The sequence below is a fragment of the Bombus vancouverensis genome, chromosome 1, assembly GCF_051014615.1.
Source record: "Bombus vancouverensis nearcticus chromosome 1, iyBomVanc1_principal, whole genome shotgun sequence".
Taxonomy (NCBI): Eukaryota; Metazoa; Arthropoda; class Insecta; order Hymenoptera; family Apidae; genus Bombus; species Bombus vancouverensis.
The window spans coordinates 7,441,769-7,460,083 of record NC_134911.1 but is presented as its reverse complement, the minus strand read 5'-3'; the positions used below and the strand labels follow the sequence as shown (position 1 = coordinate 7,460,083).

The 18,315-nt window shown below is 34.0% G+C and overlaps 2 protein-coding genes across 4 annotated transcripts; one reads left to right on the top strand and one right to left on the bottom strand.

Annotated features, from left to right (window-relative positions):
- Positions 1–90: 90 nt before the first annotated feature.
- Bsg (immunoglobulin domain-containing protein Bsg) lies at positions 91–17,710 on the top strand. Its single transcript, XM_033341525.2, has 5 exons — positions 91–822; positions 10,142–10,405; positions 14,134–14,382; positions 14,658–15,102; positions 16,080–17,710. The coding sequence occupies exons 1-5, from the start codon at positions 750–752 to the stop codon at positions 16,123–16,125; spliced, it is 1,077 nt and encodes a 358-aa protein (XP_033197416.1). The 5' UTR covers positions 91–749; the 3' UTR covers positions 16,126–17,710.
- On the bottom strand, positions 1,777–8,708 carry LOC117160651 (uncharacterized). Of its 3 annotated transcripts, XR_013058051.1 has the most exons (6): positions 8,443–8,708; positions 7,876–8,193; positions 6,374–7,648; positions 5,452–6,296; positions 5,109–5,342; positions 1,777–4,945 (listed from the first exon to the last, which is right to left on the bottom strand). XR_013058051.1 is itself a non-coding variant. In XM_076617332.1 (3 exons), the coding sequence occupies exons 1-3, from the start codon at positions 8,496–8,498 to the stop codon at positions 7,642–7,644; spliced, it is 333 nt and encodes a 110-aa protein (XP_076473447.1). In that variant the 5' UTR covers positions 8,499–8,708; the 3' UTR covers positions 6,688–7,641. The 3 variants fall into 3 exon arrangements, 1 of the variants encoding a protein (XP_076473447.1); XR_013058050.1 differs by lacking the exons at positions 1,777–4,945; positions 5,109–5,342; positions 5,452–6,296 and having other exon boundaries at positions 6,688–6,875; positions 7,278–7,648; positions 7,876–8,145; XM_076617332.1 differs by lacking the exons at positions 1,777–4,945; positions 5,109–5,342; positions 5,452–6,296 and having other exon boundaries at positions 6,688–7,648; positions 7,876–8,145.
- Positions 17,711–18,315: the final 605 nt, after the last annotated feature.

Below are 18,315 nucleotides of genomic sequence, written 5' to 3'. Positions count from 1 at the left end.
CTGGAGGTATCTATATTTTTTAGATGGAGATGTAGCACGCATGCGCGCGCGAGTCTTATTGGACAGCCGTAGAGGACGTGCGTGAGCAGTGTACGTCGGAGAGCGAAAAGGAGGGAACAACGATCGAGAAAGTAAGAGCGAAGTCCGCGCAGAAAATTAAAGCAGAAGACAGTGGGCAGCCATTTTTCCCTGACACTGCTGTTTCTGCGGCTCTGTGGTGCTAATTGTCGAATTTCTTAACGATTTCGAGTTCGAGACTCGAGATCCGGTAGGAATAAAAGGAGGAAACAGGTGCTGTAAGACTGAGAGAATTTCGGTGTTGTTTTGTGCACACACCGAGATAAAAAAATAATAACCGTGCGAAGAGATAACGATAAGAGGAGTTGAGACGTCAATGATACGGCGTGGCTCGAAGTGACGAGTGCGTGTGTAAATGATCGGCAGAGAGTAGTGGGGCTTCATCGTAGTTGGCTGAGAGTGGACAGCCGAAAAGGAGAAGCTGTCTACAACGGGAAGGGTGTTGTAGGAAGGCGACAGTGACGGCGACGGTGACGACTAAGACAACGACGACGACGGCTAAGATACGACAATCACGGCAGCGATCACGAAAACGAAGATACGGCAGCCCTACATAGGTGTCATTATTCTGTGATTCGTCTAGGGATCCCTAGAAACTCGCCTCGTATCGAATCGTTAAGTATCGCAAAGTGCACACAGTCACGCGCCACCGCGTACATTAGCGCCACGAGATGGAGAGGCGAGCTGCTTTTGTGCTGCTGGGAATGCTATATTTAGCGGGCACCCTCGTCATGGTCCAGGCAGGTGAGATTTATCCTCTCTTTCGGATTGCCTACCATTCTGCCATTCATTTAGTCCATTTTACCATTTATTGTCTCTTATTCCTTTCCACCGTTGTCTTCTAGCGTTTGTTGTACACTCCCGTCACATTGTTAAGTCGTATTCGGAAACTATTCTTCCAACTTCCTTCTGTTTTAAGAAGATAGTACCTTCTTCCAGAAGTATTTGAACGGAATGAGATATTTGTCGAGTTGGAAAATTTTACGCGTTTTATAGTCTTCGGTTGTAGTGGGTGCGTGGTCTGACGAAGTGTCGTTCTGACGAATAAAACATCCGAGACACAATGTAAGACTGCTAGTAAGAATCTATGTATATATTTGATTATTCTAAAGGTGCCTTCAGACAATCAATAACATTGTCAATATTTCAAGGTTCTTAACATCATTGTATAATATTGACAATATTGTATCGGCAATATATAATGATTTTTTTAGTTGAGAATCTTGAAATGTTGATAATATATATTGATAGTCTGAGGGCACCCTAATGTATTTGTTGGATTAGTTCCTTAGAAAACGTATTTACTGTATCCATAGATTATATGTGTGACTATAAAACATTGACGTACAGAGGGTGATATTACTAGCGAAGAATAAAGAATGTCAATCGAATCTCGTTTCTGGGAAAAATGTTCCTTGTAACAGACATTTCTCAGTTTTTCTCTCGTTTCTTTAAAATTTTCTGTAACAACAAATTTTTCTCTTCTCGCTTCAACATAATCATTACAATTATTGACATGTATCTTGATTATAATCTGACGAGTTTAAAAAATTCATTGGTACTACGACGTATATGTCACATGGTGTATAAAACGCATCCTTATCGTACGTGCTAATTGCAAGCAAAGTTTTTATTAAATTGAATACAGTTACACATTTTACATACTCCATATATAAAAATTACCGTTTTAAATTAAAAATATTTGTTTGAAATATAATTTCCGCGAATATTTCGCGTTAATGCAAGTGACATGTCTTGTTAGATTATGAAATTCTATTTTTAGTTTTGATTATACCGCATTGCGTTAGAAATGCGAGTATCTCAACGCGGCATTGAATATGTGATGCCATCAACTCATCCTCAACCACGACTCTTTCTATGAATTGTATGAATATTTGAACGACTTTCATCACCAAATTACATGGTGACTTTAAAACAGAATTTAGATATGGGATAACAATATTTCATAGTTCTCTATTCTCTCTCAGTAGCACTCACGTGTGTCCTAATCAACTGTCTTCCACGTATAGGTAAAATTACTTTTGGAATCGTTTCCATATCGATATTTGAAATTTTGTTCGAATATGATACATGTCGATGTGGTGATGTTTGGTAGTGTTCGTGCAGAAATTAATTCTAACTGTATCGAAGTTTATTGGCAATGGTACATAATTTCTTGATGCTATTACATATGCATAAAGATACATGTAAATGTATATACATATATTTTTTAATAATATAATATATACATATTTTTTTAAGTTAAATAGTGCGATCTATATATTTAATTTAAACAGTGAAATATATATATATATATATATCTTTTAATTTAAGTAATAAAGTATATATGTTTCTCTTTTACAGTGCAATAATATAATGTATTTTTATGTTGTTCAATATGTCACATAAAAGTGTGTAGGCAAAAATTTAAGCATGTAAGTTTGAAATATAATCCGGTAATCGGGTAAAGCAATGTATCGACTAAATTTTGACCTTTGCGGTCATTCGAGTTGCGCACCTCTGGTTATACCGACGCAAGACACCGGGATTCGGTCGCATTCGATGCAGCTACATTCCGAGAGACGTACGCAAAGTACCCACGCCAAGCAACTTTTGTTGCGTAACAATTGACCCTATTTTACTAATCCACCCAGAAAACTTTACTTACTTACTTTTAGTGATCGTTACATGGAAGTTAATGTTTGGTTGGTAATTACGTAAATCGCGAGATTTTCCATCATGATAGTACGGCCAGTTAAGTTTCGTTGATAAATACGCTATGATGCGTAGAACACGTTTTCAGCTATTATTTGCTAACTTTTATAACTACTTTTACTGCGATGTGTACAAGAAGTACATGTATAACCGTTCTTTATATTCAAAATCAATAGTTTCATTCGTTTATCATACATTTATCATCTATATCATAAGAAAAGAACACCAAAATTTTAAATCTTATTTAAAAACTACAGGAAAAAACAGGATGAGTGAGGTTTTTCATTTTATCAAGACTATACTTTTTTTCAGTCGATTTTGGAAATGAATATCTTTCTTCTTTTTTTTCTTCTTTTTTTTATAAAACTTGATGAATTTATATATCTTGTTCCTTTCAAGGTCATATTAGAATGTTCCTACCAAGTGATATGGAATGCAGAAGATAAAAAGATGGTTATCAGGTTTTTTCTATGAAATATTCATTTATTAAACTGGAAGAAAACGTTCACAGAGCTGTGAAAATGTGTCGCGTGAAAAGTTTTCAAGCGTTCGTCAGAATACTTATATTTAGACCAGAGTCTACGAATATAATTTCCATTTTGTCTGCGTCGTGTTATGGGATGGGCAAGTCGAATGTTTTCGTTTTGATGTAAGTTCGAATTCTTACATGGTTATATTTGCAATTTTGTAAAATTGATATTCAGATTATCATAGATTGGCCGTTTATATTCTTAGTCCGCGTGTCTTGTTTATTGAAATGTAAACTTAACCTCCATTCTCTAGCACGGTGAATGTTTTCATCCGCTCTGTTTTGCCATTGCTTGCAAACCAGACGAGAAGAATGCTTACGTCTAACCCTGGGAGCGCCTGTCTATTTTTGACCCTTTAAGATGTACCATAGGATAATGCAACGGTAACAACGGCATGCAAACTTCAAACTCCATCGAACATATTTCTAAAATAATTTTCTGTGGTCCGTGAATCATTTTATTGCTAGAAAAAAGAGAAAAAGAATTTATATGAAATTCAAATTTATCTTATACCAGAATCGATTCTCTTTATTCACAAAATTTTCTTTATCGCGAGATCAATATCTACTGCTTTAAATGAAAAAGAACACATAATACAGATATTGACTTGGTTGCTTGTATTTTATATAGTCGAACATGTTATATATCATTCGTATGATAAATAAAATTTAAGAAGTAACAACATCGATTCTAAATAGTATTTTATATAAGTTATAAAAATATATGAGTTTGTGGATGTTCGTACATTTATAGAAAACTAAGAAAAGAAAAAATACAAAATTTGCAGAATGCACGTAATATGAAAAAGTTTAAAATATCCAAAAGTGTTCACAGATTTACTAGATGAGAGAAATTCCTATTTAGGTTTCATTTTTTTAATCATTTTGATAAAAATCTAAATTTACATAAATATTCACAGTTTATAAATGATTTAAAAAGTGTTTCTAATTTTTCATCAAAAGGATTAGAGAAAATATCTCGATATCTGTCCATTATTCATGATAGTGGGCATGAGTGCGCCGATCGATTCCGAATGTAAACGTTTTTTGCCGAGTTCACTATTCTATACCCTGTCCGTAGAACGCGAAGGCACGAGCAATTTCGTGCGCTTCAATCGATCGCTTTCTTACGTGTTATTCTATCGATAAGTAAGCAGGCAGTGCTACCAGGCAACTAGAGTGACTAGCGACCCTCGTTTAACTAACTAGGGCGACGTTTTTGGTTTACTTGTTCCGCCATATATTCCCACATCAAGGATCGCTTTATGCATCACCAAAATAAATTCATTAGAGTATCTTTAGTTTATTACATAACTGTTACTCGATCGAACTGACTGAAAACTTTTGTCTTTCTGTATTCTAGGTCTGGGTTAGGTCTAGGTTAGAACTGATCTCAAATGCTAGTCACTACCTGTATATAGATAATCCATGGCGATTGATTAAAAGAATTCATTAAAAGTTTTATCTGAACTTATTGATTTCATCAGGTTTATTACTCATCTTTATTCTAAGAATGTTGAATAAATTGTTTTTTTGTTTTTCCATTTGACTTGTATGATTTTAAAAGATTGTCTTTTCAAATAATTACAATCCTATTGACGTTTTATTCTTCATCAGTTTCGACTGAAAAGGAAAAGTTATGAATTGTTATTAATGTATCATACGTTCGTGGAACGATAAGCTAATAATCTAATTATCGACGACTTAAGAATATATTATTTCTTAATGATAGTGTGAAGTGTAACGAGTCGTTATGGTGAATTATAATGCTTAGCAGATGCCCGACCTTTGTTACAGCTGCTGGCAAATACCACTATGATGTACACGGATTCGTATACAGTGTTGTAGCTTATTTATAATTTTACCGATTCGTCATCGAAATGGTAGGTCGTGTGACCTCGCGTACTCATTGCTGCTTTGCAGCTTACTTCTGTCGAGAATTAGGTAGGTTTATTCAATTAATTTAAAATACCCGTAATCGTTCTGGGGAGTTACATTATATTACTATCAAATTATTAACCTAAAACGGATTACGTATAAAATTAATATAGGTTATGGTCAGTTATTGATATGAAAAGTATTGGCTGAAAAGTAGGAAGAGTGAGTATTTTTTTATCGATATTACTTACCGATAATTCAAATAACATTTCTTTTGAGTTACGTTGAATCATCATAGAATTCTCATGCATGTTGACTTTCTATACAATATTATTCGTGTAAGGCGAAATTTGTTCGCAACAGACATCCTTACGAATTCCAATGGTGTGTAATTATGTGTAATTTTTGGACTGTAATTAGGTGGCAAAAAGAATGCATTTTAATGTACACGTAGGGAGCACGTAGTTGGATCATTTGATATTATTTAACATCACGATGCAAAACAGTGTTGTACGAAGTTGTTACAGAAATCCATGAAAACACCTGGCCCGAAATAATTGCTCGAATCGAGATGAAGCACTGTGTAACCTACTTTATTTTGGTTTAACTAACCTTTTCAAATAACTCAAAAAACTCATCCTCTTCGAATTTTAACTTGTAGGATTAAATTGTTTTGTTATTATGAATGTGTTAAGTTTGTTCCAACATAGGTAGGGATAACCCTAGTGATTTTCCAAGAAAATTATTAATGGGCTCATCTGATGTGGTTACTACGGAAACTCGAACACGAAAAAAAATGGCGGAAGAATTTCTCTTGTTCTGTACTTGTCATCCAATCAATGAATTTGCTCCATCTTCGAAGATCGAATATATTTGGCACTTAACCATGTTTACAATTCCAACGTTCTTCCTTCGTATGTCTTTTTCAGATACAGATTGGTACTGTAAATCATCGTATGCGTATCGTTGGCAAACGCGTATCTTGTGGCTACGTACCTACTATCCCTCCCTGACGATGACGTAAGAGAAGCAGGATCTCTTATTGACTGGTTGACGTAAACATACGTAAACACACGTAGATTGGCCCGTGTTTGCTCTATTTAAACACAAAATGGGACAAATTAAACAAAAAGGCAATTTGAGGATACTTCATCGCATTTCAAACTTAATTACCCGCTCATTTTCTTTGTATGTATTAGGTCGGAAGGTGTATTCCCATCTGAATTGCACGCGATCAAGTTAGATACTATTTCAGGAGGCAACCTGAATTTTGTTACGTCATTGAATTAGTCGAATAAAGTATGAAAATTACGGTCTTTGTAAAAGAGTAACCAGAGACTTTAAAAAAGCTTTTTTTTTATCAAAGTTTTTCTTATTCGTTGAAGTTATAAAGCGATAAAAGAGGCGTCTTGTATAGGTTGGGAAGTTTCATTATGTTTTTCACGTCTATCTGGTGAAAGTCATTTAGAGAAGATTAAATTGACAACTTTGTTGAAAAAGGCATTTTTATCTTCTACTATAAACTACAAATCTTGTTCACCTTTACAAATACTGGTATCTTCTGAACGTTTATGTTTGTTTAGCTACTGGCTTTTCCGATATCGGATTTCAAGCGCTACATGTCTCGTTTAGCTCGAGATAATATCGAAACTCGAGGACAAGACAGAAGGTTATGCTAGAGGAAAAATCATTTAAGTAACTCGTGTACGGAATTGGTTTGCGTGATAAATGAAGCATAAGTTTGCCTGAGAACATAATCTTTAGTTTGAGTTTAGAGATATTTGTTGGTCTTGTTAAATGACTAACTTTCTGTTAATTCTAAGTCAATATAGATTGATAACTTCTTTCCAATGCTTATGGACAATGCGTTACTCGTCGATATTGTTCATTTTATAGGTCAAACCTTTTAATCTGAATAATGTTTGATTTAGTCATTCAGAATAATCTCTTGTAAACATTTTATAAAAATTGTTTTTCTCTTTTGCATTTTTGTACGTCAGTGATTAATTTATATAAATACTGATTATATCACTAAAACCGAACAATTACGTGCTTTTGTATATTCGTGTATACGTACTTTTTCCAAGAATTATAAAACATGTACGAAGTTGTTCAATTCCTCAGTAGTTTCACTTATCTGCTGGGCTTATTAGAGCAGAAAAATTGTAATGTATTCCTATTGGAAAAACTCTCTAGCTCTACTTTCTTACATCAGGCTGATGAGTTTATCAGGAGATGCAACGACCGTCTTTTAAGCGACCCATATTTGAAATTCATTTATCTTCTAAGCTTGTTGGTTAACGTGCGAGTGAATTAATAATGTGACGAAATTGGATGGACTTGGAAACATCATGTGCGAATTGAGTTCGTGATAAATATGTTTGGTCACTATGTGAAAAATTTGGTCATTCATTCATTCAGCCTGCTAACTTCATTCTTATTTAGAATCTGAAATGAAAAATAATAATATATAAGTTGAATAAAACATAATAAATAAGATGAATAACTCATTTTTGAAACTTGAAACTAAAATCACTGCTTTAACTCTTTGATTGCACGAACCATATGCTTATCTTTTCTTTGAACGAGTTCAGTGGTTTCAACTTTATAATGGTTAGAATAGAATGGACATTGTCAGGATAGTAGAACGTGTTTATGTGCATTGGCTATCTTACGTTTGTGCTTCATCTCGCGAGTATGTGCAAGTCCAACTTGCCAAATTGCGTCCTAGATCACGGAGCGTCCCAATTCCTGCGTCCTCCATCGTCTTCTTTATATTTTTGCATAAAGAGACGTTCGAAGATCTTCCGACTCCTCTCGCATGAGTTCCTGTGAGCGTTCCACATGGAACTCGGTATCTCCAGTCCAAACAAAAAGTGATACTGCGTAGTTCCAGTTCGGTCCAGTTGGAGTCAGTTCGTTGTTCGAATACAATAAGTCCTCTTCTGCCGGAATATTTTTACTTCGAATTAAATGTACATTTAAGTTTATTTCTAAAACAAAGAAGTTATGCGAAAGCATTAGCTACCACTACAATTCGTTTGTTTAAAATTATAAATTATAAACGTTTGATATTTTTGTGATAATATTTAGGTTAGGTTTTCCAACAATCATTTCTAGGGAAAAATAAATGAAATCAACTATAATGTTAATAAAATTAAGGAAATATAATCTAAAGGGTTATTCAATTTCGAAGTCATTTGGTCATTTTTGGTAGAATTCCAAAGATCGAGTTTCCTAACGTTATTAAAACCGTCAAAGATCGATTCTGCGTCAGTGGTGCCATTAGAAGTCGCATGGTCGGTCACGCGGTAACAGTTTGAATTACGAATGAACGCCAGGCTTCCAACTCCCTTTTATAACCACGCCTAGGTAGAGCCACATAATTCTGCAATATAGTCACTTCTGATGCTGAGGGTCATACGGCACGTGTTCTTCATGCTATCGATCCCTTTTCCATCCTACTCTGCGTTCTAGTACACCTCCGACTTTGTAAACAGAGTGGCTCGACTTGTTCTTTATCTTATCCGTTTTCTCTATAAACTTCTGACGCTTCGCATCTTTCTCTTTGTTCTTTCTATCTGTCTTATAAAATTTCGTAATTAAAAACTTAAATTATAAATTCGTTAAACGACTGGCGATGATCTTCGATCTAGAAATAACTGTTGAAATAAAGGTCATTAGATTATATTCCTAATATAATTGCGTTAAGTAAATGTTTAAATTGCAAACAATCATCGATTCTTATAGATGTCTCTTGGTCGCGGTATATTCTTAAATCGGTTAACAAGGAAGGCAGAAGCCAGTAAAGCCACTTTATAGGTCAGCCCGATGTGTTCGTAATTATCAGTCTCTTTTCCCTGAGCCTGCATGCATTATAATTTCATCTGGTCGAGTTGGTGTCTACGAGGACGACGGGGTGTTGTAAAAGAATAAATCGCTAAAAATAAATAGGAATTGCCGAGCGTGTATGTCCTCTGCCCCGTGGAACCGGATCAACGTGTTCGTTACCGATGTTCCTGCATTCTTGTCGCTGCACCGTCGTGATTGACTTTTTGGCGCCGGCCGGTTCCGACTCACCGTTGCGAGTCCATCCACTAGAGTGCTATTTTCTACCGAATCAGAAGTGAAGAAAGCCATGTTCGATGCATAGCAGGAAAATTCCTTCTTTAGCCTCTTTTATTTATTATTATATTTAGTTTACTTCCTTTCTGGATTCCGTATACTATGCAAAAATACTCCGTATACTCACGCAAAAATAAGCAGGAAGAATTTAGGGACATTTTGAAGAAATGTTAGAAAGCGATTATACGTATATATAACGAAGATTTAGTAATTATTCCTTTACGATTAAGAATATAAAATAAATATAAAAGTACTTAAACACTTACTATGAATGGAACTTTTAATGAATTTATTATGTGTGGTACGGAAAATATTTTTAAATTTTATTAGCACTGTAATGAGACAAGACTGTTATTAGGAAAATTCGGAACCAGTCTGAAACATATTTTGAATAATTCACAAAATTTTCTATGGTAAGTGTCTGAGTACTATCATGAGCCACTGTAGGTAATATAAATTGTTTTCTTAAAGAAGGAAATATTTATAAAAAAATACAACGTTAGAATAACACTGCTATAAACAGATTTCAAAGCTCTACAAGGAAAAGTTATCACATGGTATAATACATTATGCAGCACCATGATGCGATTAATAACTAGGAAACTTTAAAATTAAATCCCAATTGATCACGTGTGATCAGACCTTATATTGAAAAAGCCTGCCGTAGACTTAGCAAAAGAATGACTATATCTCTTCAGGAACAGCACACTCGTGATCTGTTCCTCGTAGAAACCAGATGCTCGTACAAGTCATTATCTCCGGATGGTTGTTGTCGTACACCCCTTGATGTGTGCTCGTATGTTCTTCCCGATAAAGTAACCTACAAGGGAGCATCGGTCGTGCACGAGAATCAACCTTGGTCGATCGAGTGTAGCGACTTGAAGCCGGACGATATGATCAGATGGACCAGAAACGGACAATCGTTGGAACCAGAGCTGGCTAGTGGTCAGCTGACGGTTCAATCGCCGGTGGGAACAGGAAGCAGCACTCTGCGGGCAATGCATGCTACGGATAGCCACCATGGGGATTATAAATGCACGCAAGACAGCGACGAGTTATTTCATCTGTGGATAAATTTTGGTTCGTATATGTCGAGCTCCCTTCGCTTATAAATTTTAGACTGCGGATTTCAATGCGTTTTTAGGAAATCTAGAAGTGTAGAATTCACAGAATGCGCATAATATGAATAATGTATAAAATATCCAAGGTGTATAGTGCTTCCATAATATTTGGCAGGCAAAACAATTTCTATTTTTTAATTATATTTTTGAAAATATGAATTTGTATAAAAATCGGCAGTCTATTTATATTTTGCTATAATATCACGCTATTTATACTTATATTCTGCTATAATGTTGTACATTTATTTACATGCGATACTGCCCGTATAAGCGTCTAAATGTTTGTTCGTCTTGAGTCTCTATCTTCATTAGGGGCCTGTTCCACAATTTCTGCATCAGTTGCACACGTTGCAGCATACTTCAGTGTGTATAGGTTGCTTAATTTACATTTATTTTCGTGCATTGTAATTCTCAGAATATATAACTAGCTCTTGGAATTGTCTTTTTTCTTATGCATTTATGGGAAATCTGAAGGTGCAAAAATTCACTCAATGCATATAATATAAAAAAATGTATAAAATATCCAGAGTAGAGTATTTATTATAATATCTGGTAGATGAAATAAATTTCTATTTACGTTTCATTTCTTCCGTTATGTTTATAAAAATACAATAATGCATAAAAATCCGTAGTCTATCTATATGAAATAAATACGCATGTCAAACACGATGAAGAGAGATACTAGGGATTTTTAAAAAATGCTTTTCGATAACTGGCCAACTTAGTGAAGCGCTATCATAATTACGTATCCAGACACGATCTGCAAATGTTTATTCGGGCAGTACTGTAACTATTTTTTAAATATTTACGTACCCTGATTGTGCATTTTGTGCTTGTTGTCTGTGTATGCATTTTGAATAATACTTGTTTGTCTCTCCTGCATGTAAATGTAACGTAACAGATGCTTATATAATTCTTGTTGCACACAAGGTTCTGGAATGTTAATTTTAAGAGTAATTGAAGGTGTAACAGAAGATTATAGTCTGTTTGAAATCAACTGGAAATCGCTCCAACATTGTATGCCCGCAACATTTGTATAACTTGAAAAGCTTTCACCATTCTTCAACTGTATTATGGGATACAACACAAATATTGCGTTAATTTGCACAAAGCAGAAAGATTCATATTAATGAATGTATTGACATAACTTATACAATTATTATATAGAGCTATTTTCATTGATCAAGTTTCAAAATAACGCTATAGCAAAAGCGTTATTTTGAAGGATCTTCTTATTTTTGTTTAAGTATCAAGCATACCCTTTTTTCAAATCTCAGTATTTTAAGACAGCTTTATAGAGCAATATACCGCAGGCGGTTGTTTCTAAATAGGTACTTGTCCGACTTTCAGGTGTCATCACTGTCCTAGATTCGAATTTGTTGAAATTGCCATACCTGTAAATTTCTCGAATCGATGAAGAGACATATTGCTAATGACTATCCATCGACTGTCATCGATCAATCCTTCATTCATTAACCCATACGAAAGTTCAGAGTTCACTCTGGGATTAGGATTATGAATCTTATGATGTTCGCCCGTTGTTCGAGCTTCTAAGTATATTTGTTTATGTGAATGATAATTAGTAATAGTAATAATAATACAATTATACAATTATTTGAGATACTCAGTCTTTTTCACACGTTACCACATGATGAAACGTATTTTATGACTTGTACAATTAACGTGGAGCTCTATACTATTGTACTCTTTCTCTTCTGATGACGCATGGTTTTATGACTACGTAGTGGTACAAACGTAAATGATAATTAATCGCGACTAATAACCATCCTTGGCTTGTTAGTGCTTGTTACTGCTTTTATTGACTGTATCATATGAGATGGAACAATGGCCCAGAGAGTACAACTGCTGGTGGACATTGCTGTGACTAAACAGAATGCGTTTCTTATGATCGAATGTGCAGCCTATCTAGTTCGAGGATACAGTAGTATTCAAACTACGAAGTATTAAAACACATTTAGAAAGCTTGTATGAATATATAGTGGAATATATATATGTAAAATGTATTTGTACACCACTATATTTATTTTTGTATTTATATACCTACTAGTTAATTAATTCCAACTGTAAAAAATTTCATATCATTTAGTAATGCTTTCATATAATTCAAAATTTGATATTACTGAAATAAAATTTGGAACCTAATAAAAAACGTGTTATGGGAAAATAAGGGTGTGCACAGATACATGTACACTATGTACAAATACTTTTGTACTGTATTATGTGTTATATAAAACATTTTGAAATTTCATTAACACTGTAAGCAAATACAATTATTATGGGTGTATTGGTAAAGGTTGAAACAAATGTAAAAATGTACATAGAAACTACAAAATATTTGGTCAAACTACATATATATTTCCCAGAGAGCACAAAAATATTTGAACAGTCAATTATTCGTTATATTAATAAGCCACAATATTCAGTGGGACTATTTTTAACGCTTACTATATGTTTAGCATTGTATATACTAATTTTTTTGCTAAATATATATTTGCAGTAAACGTCTTAGACCTTCAATATACGTTGTCAGATTGGTTTCAAATTTAACCAATATAATCATGTCATTCATACCAACTATAGTGTTAATGATATTCCAAAATATTTCATATAACACATACATTATGTAGATAAATATAATTTTTTATGGTAAATGTTCAAGTACTTTCATGAATTGATATATATATAATCTTCAGATACCTGTTCTATATACCAGTTCCATGATGTAATTCAAACGTTATAGTGTTTTGCTGTCCATTTATATCACTGCTACTGTTTGTTTGCAATTCTTATCTTCGCTAGGCGTTTATTGTCCCGCGAGTGAAGAAGCTTTGAAAAGCCTTGAGTACATTATTTCATTCTTGCAGCTGCCAGTATCTAACTGTACTTGTATTTCCAATTATTTCTTAATATGATAAATATTTGTGCCAATTCCGAATTTAATGACGCTTGAAGATTCTTAGAACTTGAAGATTAATAGAAGAACAAAGATGCAATTAGATTTATCTCTGTGTAAAACTGTTTTGCTAATAAAACATTAGCTGACTGTGTTAAGGAAATTGTTGTGTAAAGAAAATCTTTAAAATGCGTATCTTGCATGGAATAAACAATACATTAAGAATCTCTTTATTTTTATTTCTTTAATTAGTGAACTCATAAGGTATTTGAGCGAAGCAAAGACTTTGTACTTTTTGGTATATAATAATATAATAATATATAATAATATAATAATATAATATATGTATTTTGAAACTGCTAGTATATTAAAGAACTGTATTAAAGAAGATGTAACAGATTGTTTTATCCGGGAGTAAATCGATTCTCATGTTGCTTTTGTTAAAAATTTGAAAGATAACGATGGTCTGGACTGTTCTGATAAGAAATACTATTAAAGATAAGAAACGTAGGATCTTGAATACCTTGAGAAATTTTGAAAAATACGTTATATAATTCGCATTAGGAATACAAATTGAATTTATAAACTCGGAGAAACGACTGAAGTTATTTTTGTTTTACTAAACAAAAATTGTGAAATTAACAAGCGTATGAACTGATGTTGGTTTGTGCTATGCAAATAGCATAGCAAGTTTGTTATTTAACAGCATCTTATGTGAAGAAGAATAAATAACTTTTGATATGAAGTAACAATTTGGTTTCTTTATGAGACAGACAAGAAGATCAGAATACTTACAGCCACGGATGTTCCAATGACATTAGAATGCGCAAACAAAAGTGCAGGGGAAAAGCTGCAATGGTTTAAGCAAGATATTCCCATCCATAAAGCATTAGCTGGTAACGAAGATTTAATTAAACTGGATAACGAAACAGGCACCTTGGAAGTTTTGAAGATCTCAGAAGCTGTGTATGGAAATTATACTTGTAAAGGAACCAACTATACCACAAAGTACGGGATCGTACGTAAGTATAACCTTAAAATCCTTATTCTTAAGGGTTTCAATTCTTTCTACAATACAAAACCTGCCTTCCTTCTTCTTTTTAGTTTTTAAATTTAATTTTAGTCGAATATTTATTATTTTCATTTTATTTTGTTTTTTTATAACAATATTGTTAAATATTATATCATCTTTGAAAAATAATCTTTTACAAAGACTCCAGAATTCTGATATATATTTTACTATATTTAATTTTTCTATTAGTTTGTTTACAATATTAAAAATCTTGTTTATTTGCAGCAAAACCTACTGCATACCTTCCTGATTCGACAAGTGTGGTGGAAGGAGAGAAGTTGCATTTAACATGTGCCGGTAAACAGAGTCCTGGTATTAAGGTATCATGGACATTTGGAAACCAGAATTACACGCGCAGCGCTGGTCGCGTTAAGCTCGGATGGGACCATGAAAGAAATATCTACGGAGCCGTCTTAATGGTTGAAAATATCGAGATGGACGATCGTGGTAACGTTTCCTGTAGGGTATCCTATAACTGGTCCGATACTGCTGAATCTCACGTGGCAGAGGCCCAAACATTCCTCAGGGTCAAAGACAAGCTCGCCGCACTCTGGCCCTTCTTAGGCATTTGCGCAGAGGTTATTGTTCTGTGCGCTATTATCCTAGTCTACGAGAAGAAACGAAACAAGGCTGAACTTGAGGAATCTGATACTGATCAGAGTCCTGACACGTATGTATATTCTTCACTTTTACTTGTTTCTTATTCAGTCTCAGATAATTATGGCAGTATAGTGTTTTCTCAATTTTGATTATATCATTCTAGCGCATCTTGTAAAAAAAGCCTTTATTTCATCACTAAAACAAGCAATCTTAATAATCTTGATAACAAAATCTAATGTACTTTCTATTATTTCGTTACCATTAAATTTAAAAACTTCTTTTTAAAAAAAAGCTGGAGTCAAATAGTCAAAGTTGGAAAAAGTTGATATACCGCAGAGTTACTAAGATTCAAACTTGAAAATCTGTTTGAAATTTATTTATTAATATATACAGGGATCCGGGTACAAGCACAGGAGACGATAGACTAGAATACTATATACCACTGCGCGGACCTCTTCCACCCTCTAAACTTCCTGTCGATTCCCCTGACACGCCATCGACGCAGAAAATCCCAGGTCACAGGACGATCCAGTTGAATTCCTTCCCCAAAAAACCACGCCGTTTGTCTGCACCGGCGCGGTTGTATCTCTCCCGCTATTACTTTAAATCTTTCCCTCTGACGTCGTGCCATCGCTTTCAGCTTTACTGGCGCTTACTCAGAAAATTGAAAGTAAAGATATATGAACGCAAAAATTTTTATTTAAAGAGTACGAAGCGTACAGTTAAATATCCTTTAAACTATGCTTGAAACTTCTTTATATAGATTATTTCATAAGTAGGTAGTCAAACATTTAGATTATATCAATATGGAATTATCTCAGAAATATTCTTACAACTATTTTCATATTTTTTAAAGCAAATAAGTTAAATATCTAAATTTTCTTATAGTGTTACCAGTTCTTAAAAAATCTTGTACAAAATAATACGTTACCACATATCGATTAGCGTATCCGTGTCCCGTCTCATTGTGTATGACTCATTCTCGTGACCAGTTTCACCTTCGAATAGTATTAACTGTTTAATAATTGGTTTTATCTCGTCCCGTAGCAAGCCAACACCCAACAAGGATTCTGACGTTAGGCAAAGAAAATGAAGGAAGAAATAAAAAGCGGCGGACGAACGAGAGCGATGCAGGATAGTGGAACGGATGTGAGGGAATGATCGTGTGGCATATGCCGAAGTGACAATATAGATAACTGTTACAAGGATGAGGGACAGCGGGGTAGGACAAGAGAAACCAAATAAGCAAGCAAACAATTCTGTAACAAGAGAAAGACATCACCTAGAAGAGCATACACAAGTATAGAGAATAAAAAACGAAATAATAAAGAAAAGAAACGATAATAACGTTTTCAGTGGACTGGTTAAGCTCAGGAAGTGAAGCCCCGACCCCCGGGCGTTCGAATGCATACCTGCGTGGAAACAGGCTTGCCTGTACACAGAGAATGTTAGCGCGCGCGGAATTACAATTTACTAACAGATTTAAATTAAGCCTTATTATCGTGTTCACTCCATTTATCAAATGTTCGCCTGTCCGTACTCTCTTACTACACTGCTTTGATCGACGATCGAGAAGAAATAAAAAAAAAGAAAAACGATAAAAAAATATATTGAAGAAAAAACAATGTGCTGCTGATCTTACGCGTCGTATGTATCTATAAAAAGATGGGAGTGCGCGAGAGCGTAAAGATGAAAAAGAAGAGAAACGAGAGTAAGGTTAGGAAGAAGAGGGAACGAGAGAAAAGATCGAGAGGGCGTGAAAGAAATGTTTTAAGTATGTGTGTGTCTGTGTGTGCTTGCATACGCTTGAATGAAAGAATGCAATAGCGACGAACAGAAGTAAAAAAAAAACAAAAAAAAAAAAAGAAAAAAAAAAGAAAAAAGAACGAACTAGTCGAAACGGTGCATACTCGCCAAATGCAAACGTGCACGAGAATGAAATAAGAAATTCGTTTTTATTATATTTCCTGCTTGTACGAATAAATAAATAAATACATACATACATACATACATACATACATACATACATACATACATACATTCATACATACATACATATATATATACATACATATATATACCACATTCAAGGCGCATTTATTCGTTAAGGTATTTTCTGTAAAGAGTACTTGTTTCCCGTACTCTTTAAGGATAAAAGTATAAATTCACTGTTCTGTTCATGCTTTTTGGCGGGTATGTCTGGTACGTGATTCAGAGCGTGTAGGCACTTGTTTCTCATACTTCGTACTATGTGATGGAAGAAACGAAAGAATAATTTTATGGCAGGACCGAAAATATGTACTCGATACTAGTTACATAATAAATAGTATCGAGGAAGGCAATGCGTGCTATAATTAGCTTCCGAATACATCAGACTTTCGAAGGTACAATAAAAAAAACAGCTTACCTGGTGGTGTCGCCTTATAATTATAATTATTATTATTATTATTATTGTTATTATTATTATTATTATGATTAATATTATTATATTATTATTATTAATTATATTGATCTTAAATATTCCATCGTTCATGGAGAACACGTCGGAAGTCATAGTTTTGCGCGCAACGCCTTGTTAACGACGTTAATGTAATATTAATTCTGTAATATTATTGCCATCGTTACTACTGCTGCTATTATCGTTATTATGATTATTACAAGTATTATCGTTAATTTTATCACTATTGTAATAATTTATGATCCGTACCAATACGATTGTCTTATCGACAGTATCGTCATTGTAAGTATTACTGTTTCTATAATGATCCATTTAAGAACTAGCAAAAGTGCAATTTAGATACTCGGTGAGAAATTTCTATTTGCGGGTGCTACTTGTTATGTCTTTTATGTACTTCTATCATTGTCTCTAATGTTGCCATTATTATTATCAGCACTATTGTTGATATTAATAGGAGAATTACTACAGCCATGAATTCGCTCTTTTCGTTTACCTAATATTTTTAATATTTCATTATGCGAGTCATAAATTAAAAGTCATTCGTAGAACGTTTTCACTTTGACGTTTTATGGATGATGATATATACATCTGTATCACATCTGCCCCGCTTTTGTTTTAGAACACATGCGATTGCATTTTACAGAAGGAATTTTATCTTTAAGAAGAAAATCCAAACTTCAATCACAACTCTATTTCATAAAATAACTAAACAACAGAGATAATGAAAAAAACATTGTGAATTTCACAGCTGAACGTGACAAACAAAATTCTGTTCCTGTTTGTTCTTTCAAAATGAGGTACTTCGACGAAATTTTATCCTTGAGA

Coding starts and splice junctions, on each gene's coding strand:
- Bsg (XM_033341525.2), top strand. CDS start 750: ATGGAGAGGCGAGCTGCTTTTGTGCTGCTGGGAATGCTATATTTAGCG. Junction 823..10,141: donor CCTCGTCATGGTCCAGGCAG/GTGAGATTTATC, acceptor TTCCCGATAAAG/TAACCTACAAGGGAGCATCG. Junction 15,103..16,079: donor ACTGATCAGAGTCCTGACAC/GTATGTATATTC, acceptor CTCGTCCCGTAG/CAAGCCAACACCCAACAAGG.
- LOC117160651 (XM_076617332.1), bottom strand. CDS start 8,498: ATGCGACTTCTAATGGCACCACTGACGCAGAATCGATCTTTGACGGTT. Junction 8,146..8,442: donor TCTTTGACGGTTTTAATAAC/GTTAGGAAACTC, acceptor ATATTCCGGCAG/AAGAGGACTTATTGTATTCG.